The 10,241-nt window shown below is 40.6% G+C and overlaps 1 protein-coding gene across 1 annotated transcript; it reads right to left on the bottom strand.

Annotated features, from left to right (window-relative positions):
- Positions 1-4,268: 4,268 nt before the first annotated feature.
- Positions 4,269-5,219, bottom strand: LOC309552939 (olfactory receptor 11L1-like; the record flags this gene model as incomplete). Its single annotated transcript, XM_082253845.1, has 1 exon — positions 4,269-5,219. One exon carries the CDS (start codon positions 5,217-5,219, stop codon positions 4,269-4,271), a length of 951 nt encoding a protein of 316 aa, XP_082109971.1.
- Between the last annotated feature and the right edge of the window lie 5,022 nt (positions 5,220-10,241).

Raw genomic sequence — 10,241 nt, 5'->3', positions numbered from 1 at the left:
CAAAGGCTGAGAAAACTTACAGTATATACATGTGATTTTTTTTTTTATTTTTTTTTATTTTTAATAAATTTGCAAATATTTCAAATAAACTCTTTTCACGTTGTAATTATGGGGTATTGTTTGTAGAATTTTGAGGAAAATAGTGAATTTAATCTATTTTGGAATAAGGCTGTAACATAACAAAATGTGGAAAAAGTGAAGCACTGTGAATTCTTTCCATACTGTACTTGCTCTGGCCCATGGTTTTCCACAGAGCAACCCAGATCCTTCTCTTCTCAGGCCCCCTGCCAGTGCTTATGACTCTTCCCCCTGCTGAGTGCCTACAATAGGTCGCTCTTGAGCTGGGCTGTTTGCATCTATTCAGACACACAGCCTAGCTTGAACCCTGCACCCTCCCCCCGCTCTCTGCTAACAGGTTTTGACTGACAGTAGCAGAAGCCAATGGCTCCTGCTACTGTCAGCCAATCATGAGAGAGCTGGGAGAGGGGAGAGGAGCTAATGCAAACATGCACAGTGGTGGACCAAGACTGGGCTCAGGGGAGTATTTAGGGGACTGCAGGTTGTGCATGTAAGGCCACTTTCACACTTGTGTGACCTAAAAGTCTCACGATTTTACAACGATTTTGCCGCAATTTTTTTCCACGATTTTGATGTGATTTTGCCACAATTTTGACAGGACTTGAAGCAATGCCTATGTCTATGGACCTCAATACATATCAAAGTCAGACCAAAGTAGTGCAAGGAATACTTTGAAGTTGTTGTGACTTGAAGTCTAAAGCCCCATACACACGCACAGATTGTTGGCCGTAAATTGTTGGCCAACGTCCGATCTGCCGATTGTAGGCTTGTTAGTATGATGCTTCTGACAACCAACTGCGAATTTTCGGCCGAAAAAAATCTGGTGTGCATGCTATAAGATTTTTGTTGGCCAACAAAAAACGGCCGATTGTTCCTCAGTCAGTACAGATTTCGGCAGACAAAAATCAGATGAGCAAGACTGGGCATGCTCAGAGAAGAAAAAACACACTGAAAGTCAACCAGAACATGACATCACTTCTGAAGTTGGTTTTTGTTGGCCAACAAAAGTCCAGTGCAAGTCTAGAGCACATTTCAACCAATAAACAACACTGGACAAAAGTTGGCCGATCAGTTGGCCAACAATCTGTGCGTGTGTACGGGGCTTAACAGATATGTGACATACTCATTGGAATTCATGGAGTATGACTTGTCATGCGACTTTGCAGTCCCAAGTCATGGTACAAGTCACACAAGTGTGAAAGGGGCCTAAAAGGTTTTTACCTTAAGGCCCCTTTCATATTGTATGACTCCAAAGTTGCGCCGACTTTGGAGTGCAACTTTGGCGCAACTTTGATGCAACTTTGACACAACTTTGGATGGGCGCAACTTGGATACGACTTTGGCTTTGACCATTATTAATGGACAACTGTTGCACACAAGTTGCAGTGTATAACATTCAGGTATGACTTTCATGTAACTTCTGAGGGTTAACATTGAAGTCTATGGCCCTCAAGTTGCATGAAAGTCAGACCAAAGAGCATGAACTTCTTTGAAGTTGCTTGCAACTTTAGGTTGCGCATATATGAATGGGTATCATTAAAAAAAACATGGGGAACGACATGTCATGCAACTCTGATGTCTGAAGTTGCATGACACGTTACACAAGTGTGGAAGGGGCCTTATGCTGAGAAAGCATTAAGGTAAAAAACATTTTACCTTTACAACCACTTTCATTTAGAGTTGACCTCCTTTTCCTCTTTGTGGCTATAAAAGCCTCCACTCTTCTGAGAAGAATTTCCACAAGATTGTGGAGTGTGTATATGGGGCATGTGTCCATTCTTCAAATGAGCATGTGTGAAGTCAAGTTCTGATGTTGGAAAAGGAGTCCTGGCTTACATTTGGTGTTGCAATTCATCTGAAATGTGTTCTGTAGAGTTGAAGTCAGGGCTCTGTGCAGGCCACATGAGTACTTCAGATCAAACTCATCAAACCATGTCTTTATGAAGCTTGCTTTGTACACAGGGGCACAATCATGCTGGAACAGAAGAGACCTTTCTCCAAACTATTTCAACTATTGAAAGTACACAATTGTCTAAAATGTAGTTTTATGTTTTGCATTATAAATTATTTTAACATAATAAAAGATCTGATCTCAAAAACATGGAGAATGGGCCACATACTTTGTTTATAAATATTTAACCATCTCAACCAACCACCATACCAGTACAAAGTACCAAAGCATTTTAAAGAGGAAGTAAACCCTCCTCTGACACTTTTACCTATAGGTAAGCCTATGATAAGGCTTACCTTTAGGTACTGTAAATATCTCCTAAACATGTACAGTTTAGGAGATATTTACCTTACATGCAGCCAGTGACGTCACTGGCGCATGCGCTCTGAAGGAACAGCCACTGGTGCCGTTCCTTCAGAGTCCCGTGCCGTGACCATCGGCTCCCGTGCGCGTGAGTGACGTCACCGCGGCTCCCGCCAATCAGATGGCCGGATGCTGCGATCCCGGAAGACATAGAGGTAAGCGGACTGCACGGCAGGGGCTCGTTCTAAGGTAAGTATTGCATAATGAGCTAGTATGCGATGCATACTAGCTCATTATGTGTTTCTCTTTCAGGTCGAAAAAAAAAAAAAAAAAAGTGTGAATGAGTTTACAACCTCTTTAACATACCTACATCAGAAAAAGTTGCCTTTTCTAATCAAAATTATCCAAACAAATACTTTCCAAGTAATTGTTTGCACATTTTGCTTTACTCTATTTTTTAGTTTTGCTTAATATATTTCTCAAACATTTTCGCCAGCATTTAAGCTGTCATCTGAATCAAACTATGTTGAATTTTTCAAGCCATGACATTTGTTAGAAAGGATGGTCTAATACTTCTAATTTTTGCAGTTTAAAAACTATTATTAACAAGTAAAAATGTTAACGTCAGGGAACCAGTACTCGTGCAGCTAATGCTCATGTACATATGCCAGTACATAAATGGACTCAGACTAGTAATCGGTGTGCACAGACACGTTGGTGCATTAGAGTGCACAAATGCACAATGGAATGCACTGGCATGCATCTGCACTATGGTGCAGCAGCATACCTATGCAAGTCCAGTCCTCAGAATAACTCCAAGCTGCCTATTTAAAGGAAGTCCTGACATGTGCCTAATGCTGGATGTTCTTCAACTCTTTGTGATCCTTATTTCTGTGCTTCCTGGTCACCCAGTTGCCTAACTTCCTTTTACCCGAATTTCCCTCTGGCTCTCTCCTGATCATAACCCCCGTTTTGCTGCTTAGCCTCACTCCTGCTTGCTCTCCTGTGCTTGACCCTGCTTGTCCCCAACCTCTGCTCCTTTTACCTCTGCTCAACCATATATGATCCTGGCTTGGGTTTTGACGTCTGATCATGCATGACCTTGGCTCCAGCTTCCAGACTACATCTTTCTGCCTGCTTCTTCAGAACTTGGTTACTTGATCTGCCTTTTAGGCATTTCCACACAATCAGTACATGGACTGTCTACTACTGCTGATCATGAGATGCTCTTTTATCTACATCAAGCACCATCACTGCAGACCATCTCTACCTTCACCTGGCATCTGTTATACCCTGAGCATGGCACATCTGTTCCCACATTGAGGAGTGTTCAGACCAGAGCTGCTAGGGAAGCCCTCTCACCAATTCAGCCTCCAAACAGATATGTTAGTCTCTTCTTAAATGCATGCTCAATAAACACTAACATTTTTAAAGTACAAGTCTACCCTAACGATAAAATCCCTACATCTACAGACATCCACCATCTAAGACTAACCTATCTAGCCCTGTAAAGAAGAAATCAGTATACATACCTTTTCTAAAAGGGCCGGGCCGGTCCCACGCTGAGCTGTCAGTGGCAGCTTTGCTGTGGAGTTTGGTGCAGAAGAGACAGCCAACAATGGAAACGGCATAGTAACTCTATGGGTGACATCACTTTCCCCTCATTTCACAGCCGTTGTTGGCTATGTCCTCTGCAGAGCTTCCGCTGCTGGAGACCAGACTGGATTGGCTTCAAAAAAGGTATGTGTACTGATTTCTTCTTTACAGTGCTAGATAGGTTATTGTTAGATTGTGGATGCCTCTAGATGTAGTGATTTTAGTGTTAGGGTGGACTTCCCCTTTAATAAGAAAAACATTTGTTAGATGGAAAGGTTGGTGTATTGCTCCTAAATAATTTGCAAAGAAAATGTAAAATTATTATAAATGAGTTCAAATGCTACATTTTACTTAAATGCTTGTCTGAAAAGTTCTTGATGAGTTTGCTGACAACTTTTTTTAGTTCTTGATTCCTCAGGCTGTATATAAGTGGATTTATCATTGGTGTAACTACAGTGTACAATAATGATACAAGTTTAGTAATGTCGCTTGTCTGTCCACTATTAGGTATCAAATATACGCAAACCAGAGTACCGTAATAGATGCAAACCACAGTCACGTGGGAGCTACATGTTGAGAAAACTTTCTGTCTCCCAGTTATAGATGGAATGTTTAAAATAGCAGATATAATGCAAGCATATGATATAATAATAAGAAAAAATGGGATGACAACAAATATAACACCCAAAATTGTCCCTTCAAATTGAGCAGCAGTGGTATCAGAGCAGGAGAGTTGTAGGATTGGATCAAAGTCACAGAAAAAGTGATCAATAACATTAGGACCACAAAATTGTAATGTTGATATGGTTACATTGTAAATGAAAGCTATAAACACACTTACGATCCAGCATAGGATGACCAGTATCCAGCATACCTGGTAGTTCATTTTCATAGTATAATGCAATGGTTTACAGATGGCCAAATATCTGTCCCAACTCATCACTGTCAGAAGAAGAGACTCCGAAGATTCTGTGATAACGAAAACATAAAACTGTGCAAGACAATCAGAAAATGACATCATAGTCTTTTTTTCCAAAACTGTGCAGCTCATGTTTGGAAGAATATCAGTCACTAGTAAGATATCTAATACAGAGAGCTGGGAGAGGAAGAAATACATGGGAGAATGGAGGGTTCTGCTATAGAACACCAGTGTAATGATCAGGAGGTTTCCACATATTGTCAAACAATAAAGCAAAAGGAAATGAAAAAATACCAAAAATGTAATACTTTGAGGAATCTGAAATCCTAAGAGGAGAATGGTTGTAATTCTGGTCACATTTCTTTGGTCCATTTGCTGAAGGTAGATGATTAGAAATTGGTGATCCTGCCCTGTCTAGTTAATGGAAAAGGAAGGAAGGAAGGAAGAAAGGAAAGAAGGAAGGAAGGAAGAAAGGAAGGAAGGAAGGAAGGAAGGAAGGAAGGAAGGAAGGAAGGAAGGAAGGAAAGGAAGGAAGGAAGGAAGGAAGGAAGGAAGGAAGGAAGGAAGGAAGGAAGGAAGGAAGGAAGGAAGGAAGGAAGGAAGGAAGGAAGGAAAAAATCACTTTGTTGGAATGAGTGAAAGTAAAAAATGGTTTCTGATAGGTCAATAAGAGTGTATATCACTTTGATTCACAGGCCAAGACACATTTTGATGCCTCAAATGTTAGACCTGTCCCTGTGTATATCTGACCTGCTGATTCCAAAAATGGCACCAAATTTTCCCTATCAGACACAGCATAAATGTCATATACCACTCTTCACTCTGGTCGCTTGTCAAAAATCACGATATTTTAATGCAGTGTCTTGTTTAATCACCTTGTAGCATGAAAGAAACACATAAAAAGTAGCCATAACCTCTATGGTGCTTGATCTGCAAAAATAAAATAATAGGAGTAGAAATATACATACCTTCAATACGATAATAACCATAATACCGTACATTTAACAACTTACACTTTAGAATCCAATGTATGTTTCAGATGTAAAATTACAGTTGTAAATAAATAAACACGCTCACTATATCTGATAACTTGTATGCAAAAACACAAACTAGGTAACAGAAGAATAAGTTGTTAAGCAAGATTTTTTAAAAAAACTTGCTAAAAAATTACATACATTTGACCATACCTAAGAAACTAGAGCTAAAGAAATCTAGCCAGTACAATTTTCGGAATCAGCATCCCAAATAACCTAAAGAATAGGTCTTAAAAGCAGGGCACCAAGAAAAAAAATGTTTTGTCGGGCTGTGAATTATCATTGAACAGATTCAAAACAAGCTGCATCATATTGTCTAGGATTAGAGATCTAATTCTACCTAATACAATTTACTTTGATCTTAAATGCAATTCTATAAGAATAAGGAACATTTTGTGCTGTGGAAAAACTTGAAAATGTATCTAATGACAATGTAATAATCAAGAAAGCTCAGATCAGCAGGAGATGCTGTTCACTGAATGAAGATTTTTTTTTTATTTCTGAAATAGAGTAACTCTTCTTTTATAGAAAACTAGAATTAATTACATAGAACCATTGGGGGATGTGTAGTCATTGCTGATATTTTTATGGGATTTCTTTTTTTCTCACTGAAGGAAAAATACTTAATTTAGTTTTTTCATGGGATTCATTATTTTTTACAGATGGGAATTATTTCTTCTTTCAATATTTTTTTTTAATTTTGTAACATAAAAGGATACAACGTACAACTGATCGAACAAAGAAAGATCAATCGGTTAACATGGGACGTGTTGGATAAAAATAGGCAGAAATAATGACATAGACAAGCTCCATCACTAACAATTGTGAATCAAGTAGATAAAGTGAAGAACAAACATTTAGAGTCCTCCATAACTTTGACTTATAATTCAGTGAGGTCCCATGTAATCAAGCTCAATACATAGGAAGTAAGAGAGGGAGAGAGAGAGAGAGAGAGAGAGAGAGAAAGAGTGAGGAGAAAAAGGAAGGGGGATACCTCTGAAGGAAGAGAGGTCAAGGAATAATTGAAGGGTGCGAATGAATTCTCATTGGAAGCTTGTCTCTTAAGCCGGTAGGTGACCCGGGAAAAGGGGGATTTTGGTGTATATTGACCGAGGTTCCCAAATTGCTTCAATTAAGTGTTCCTTATCAAGTAATACATTAGACATTTTTTCTTGGGTCATAATCCAGGATATCTTCCGTTTGCTTGCAGTAATAGAGACCCCTTCTTTTTTCCAAGCTTTAGCGATCGTCAACTTAGTGCCCAATAGCATAAGGAAAATAAACTTGGACAAGTTTTTAGAGGCTTTATCTACCCTATGGTTGAGAAGAGCTTTTTGGGATCTTGTGGAATAGCTAGGCCCAACACTTTCCGCAGCATGTGGAAAATTTTGTTTCAAAAGGATCTAATATATATACGTATGGAACATAGTGCCTGTCATTCCACAGTTGCGGAAAAACAGAGAAGAGGTGTTGGGGAATATTTTGGCCAGCTTGATCGGGACCCTGTACCATCTGGTAAATACCTTAACATTAGCTTCAGTCAGGGAAACATTAAGGACGCCTTTGAAAGAGCGCCAAAAGGTTTGAAACCAAGTTTCTGGGGACAGTTCTTCACCCAGATCAGATTCCCATAGTTGTGCGTAGGTAGGTTTGTCTATAACTTCCACCAGGGAAGCATATATGGTGGAGATTCTGCCTCTCTGATCCATAATGTTGGAGCACCAAGATTCGTAAGAAGTGAGTTTAGGGGGTTCAGTTTTGTTAGACCAAATCCAGTGAAGGAAGTGGGATATTTGAAAATACCTAAATTTTTCTGTAGGAGGCATTTTGAGAGTGTTCATGCAGTGTCCAAGTTTAAGGGGTCCCAAGCGGTAAAAAAAATGTCCAATTCTGAAAACGCATTTATTTAACCACCATTTGAAGGCCCCAATGTCCATTTCAGGTGGGAAGTCAGGATTGTTAAATAGATGGGCTAAAGGTCGTAGGTTGGATATCAGGGAAGAATGTCTGTGTAGTGTGTCACACAATGAGAGGGAGTGGGATAAAGTGGGAGCGAGCACGGGGTCTGCGTTTTTGCTCACACCATAGAAGGAAGTATATTGTGTTGTGTGGGACTGCTTGTCTTTCAATTTGGGCCCAGTCCGGCTTCGGGCCTCTAGAGTAGACCGTTGATATCTGGGAAAGTTGCTTGCTAAGTAATACCACCATAAGTTAGGTAATCCTAGGCCTCCTTCTTCTTTCCGTCTGTAAAGTATTGATTTCGAGCATCAGTGACCCTTGTTGCCCCAAGTGAAATTAACAATTTTGGATTGAAGATTGTCAAGTTGTGATTTTTTGATGGGGATGGGGAGAGATCTAAATAGGTAGAGAATAAGTGGCATTAAGGTAATTTTAATGGTATTGATTCTCCCTATTCAGGAAAGGTCAAATTTGGACCAAGTTTTTAGATCCTCTTCCAGCTTTTTAAAAATGCCAGGGTAGTTTACCGAGTAGATTTTGTCGATGGAATTCGGAAGATTGACACCAAGATATGGGAGATAGAGTGTATTCCATGTGAAGGGGAAATATGACTGGAGGTTGTCTACTAGGCGATCTGGAACTGAAATGTTCAATGCTGTAGATTTATTTACATTAACTAGTAGGCCTGATACCTGTCCAAAATTGTGTAGTAGTTTAAGGATATTGGGCGTAGAAGTGAGGGGAGAGGTAATGAATAGTAAGAGGTCGTCAGCAAAAAGAGTGCACTTGTGTTCTAGGGGTCCACAGTTAACCCCTTTAACCACTTGCCCACCGCTCACATTGAGCGTACTGCGGCAAAGTGGCACGATCCCGTCCAGCGACGTAGACCTACGTCGCTGGACTCCTCCCCCTGTAGGCGGCGCTCGCGCACTGCCGGAGGCGTGCTCCCGCTGTTTTCATTCACAGCGGGAGTCGGGCCAGGGGAGGAGCAGCGGCGATCGCCACTGCTCTGCCCCGATCGTCGGGGAATCGAGTGAGGAGATCCGCCCGCCTGTGTAAACAGAGCGGGCGGATCTCCTAAGTGACAGGGACTGACAGATCGGAGTGTTCAGCATAGCTGGACATCCGATCTGTCCCTGTCTCACAAAGTCACCTCCCCCCCACACGTCAGTAAGCACCAGGCATACATTAACCCCTCCCTCTCCAATAAAATTAACCCCTTCACTGCCAGTAATGTCACTGGTACCCCCAAAAGTGTCAAAAATGTCAGTCAAGGGTCCGATCTGTCCGCCGCAATGTCGCAGTCCCGCAAAAAAAACCGCAGATCACCGCCATTACGCGTTGAAAAAAAAAACACCAAAAATGACAGAAATCTTTCCCTTAGTTAGTAAACGCAATAACTTTTGCGCAAACCAATCAAAATACGCTTATTGCGATTTTTTTTACCAAACATATGTAGCAGAAAACAAATTGGCCAAAAATTAAAAAAAAAATTGATTTTTACATTTCTTTGGGGGGAATTTCATATAAAAAAATGTTAAAAATATTGTTATTTTTTCAAAATAAACGCTCTTTTTTTGTTTATAGCGCAAAAAGTAAAAATCGCACAGGTGATCAAATACCACCAAAAGAAAGATCTTTTTATGGGAAAAAAAAGGACGTAAATTTCGTTTGGGTACGGCGTCACACGACCGCGCAATTGTCAGTTAAAGTTGCACAGCGCCGAATCGAAAAAAGTGGCCTGGACGGAAGACAGCAAAATCCTCCGGTGGTAAGGTGGTTAATATCCGGATGGGTCAAAATTGCAATAGCCAATGTCTTAATTGCAATAGTGAAGACAATAGGTGGAAGTGGGCAACCCTATCTGGTTCCCTTTTGGATTTGGATCAAGTCAGAATATTGCCCAGCCAGTCTTATCTGGGCTGTGGGTTTAGAGTATAAGGAGTGGAAGATTCCTCGAAAGTTTGAGCCGAAGCCCCATCTCTCCAGAATCTCAAATAGGTAGGGCCATGAGACCGAATCAAAAGCTTTGTGAAGGTCAATCGAAAGGAGGTAACCTTCTTGTTTGTTACCACCATCCCATTTGGATTTAAGCAGTGAGATTATGTCTATCGCTCTCCGTATTTAATCCGTCCCTTGGCGGCCCGGAATAAATCCCAATTGATCTATATGAATGTAGCAAGCAATAAAGGAAGAGAGTCTGTTTGCTAACACTTTGGTGAGAATTTTAAGGTTATTATTGATTACTGATATTGGGCGATAATTGCTGATGTCACTTGGATCTTTCCACGGTTTTGGAATCAGGGATATAGTAGCCGAGTTAAAATCTCTACCTAAACCTTGCTCTTTGCAGAGGGAATTGAAAAATTGTTCCATGTAGTGAGCGAGAAGAGTGACATAT

Source organism: Pelophylax lessonae (genome assembly GCF_965119305.1).
Source record: "Pelophylax lessonae genome assembly, chromosome: 4".
In the NCBI taxonomy this organism is placed as follows: Eukaryota; Metazoa; Chordata; class Amphibia; order Anura; family Ranidae; genus Pelophylax; species Pelophylax lessonae.
This window is presented reverse-complemented; position numbering and strand designations above follow the sequence as displayed.